Genomic DNA, 1178 nt, shown 5'->3' on the forward strand with positions numbered 1-1178 from the left:
TGTATTTTGGATCAAATTAAATGGATCCTGAGACCTAAAAAGTAAGAAAAAAAATCTTACCGGCCACAAACTTTTGAAAGGTTGTTTATATTAACATTAAATAAAAATAATAATGAAATAATTAAAACTAATCTTAGCATCTAATAATTAACTACATAAAGCAATATTGTCACTAAACTCATATTTAATGTAGTGTGAGTCACATTCTCTTTTATGCTCTTTTGTTTTGTTCATGGTTTTCAAAAATGTCTCACTTGGTCTCTATAAGGATGTCAGCATTGGCGGGATTCAGCACCGCATTACAGATCAGCTCCTGAGTCACTGGGATGGACTTGTTCATGGACACACACAGATCGGACAGGTAGTCCAAAAACCTAAACATAAACAGCACATGGATACATGTCAGACTTCTATCTCTCTTTCTTGGCACTTATATACTGTGAGCAAAAAGTTTTGGTATTGCTCTCAAACTTTTGGAAAAGCTCTTTTGTCTTTGCAGTACACTCTCTCCCACCTTGGTTCACGGTTTTTCCTCACAAGGCTGACAAACGTGTCAATTTCTGCCGCCGTGATGTGCTTCTCCAAGAGTTTGCGGTTGTTGTGGAGGAGAGCCGTTATTGTGTCTTCGGCCAACACGTCGTAGCCGATCTGTTTCTGCATGAAGCGGAACTGCTTGGCAATGTATTCCTGGACAAGGGGCACAAAGAGACAAAGTGACTCATTCTGTACTTTCATTCACCAGACCTGCCACCCATTCTCTTATAGAACCAGTTTTGATAAACAAAAATAAAAAATAAAATAAACACATTTACATGAGGATAAAGGATGAATCCATAAAAAATTTGTAAGGATGGTATTGTAGCGTCTGGACCAATCAGACACCATTTTTCATTTGATTTAACAAATCAATTATTCATTAGATTAACAAATCGTCACAGTCCCCTCACCCAATAAACTGGATGCCAGGATGTCTGCCACCAGGCCCCCCTGGTTACCATGGCAACTCTGACACCAGATACATTTACGACCTCCTGGAATTTAGGTGAAGAAAATCGCTTCCTTGCCCATGAGGAAAATCCACAAGGGAAGGACTTTTCTTTGCTAATTAATTAATAGGAAAACCTTTCTTTGAATGAACACACATGATCCTTCAGGTCATTGTGTATATTATTGTCATC

The 1178-nt window shown here is 38.3% G+C and overlaps 1 protein-coding gene across 1 annotated transcript in view; it reads right to left on the reverse strand.

Moving 5' to 3' along the window:
* Positions 1-254: 254 nt before the first annotated feature.
* LOC107582420 (inositol 1,4,5-trisphosphate receptor type 1-like) overlaps positions 255-1178 on the reverse strand; it is a gene marked incomplete at its 3' end in the record, with an annotated part of 51700 nt that continues 50776 nt past the window's right edge. The window contains exons 13-14 of the mRNA XM_016268268.1: positions 515-687; positions 255-374 (exon numbers count right to left, since the gene is read on the reverse strand). Of these exons, the coding sequence (XP_016123754.1) occupies positions 255-374; positions 515-687 (293 nt within the window). The remainder of the gene's footprint in view (positions 375-514; positions 688-1178) is intronic.

This window comes from Sinocyclocheilus grahami, unplaced genomic scaffold (assembly GCF_001515645.1).
Source record: "Sinocyclocheilus grahami isolate Dianchi unplaced genomic scaffold, SAMN03320097.WGS_v1.1 scaffold44.1, whole genome shotgun sequence".
In the NCBI taxonomy this organism is placed as follows: domain Eukaryota; kingdom Metazoa; phylum Chordata; class Actinopteri; order Cypriniformes; family Cyprinidae; genus Sinocyclocheilus; species Sinocyclocheilus grahami.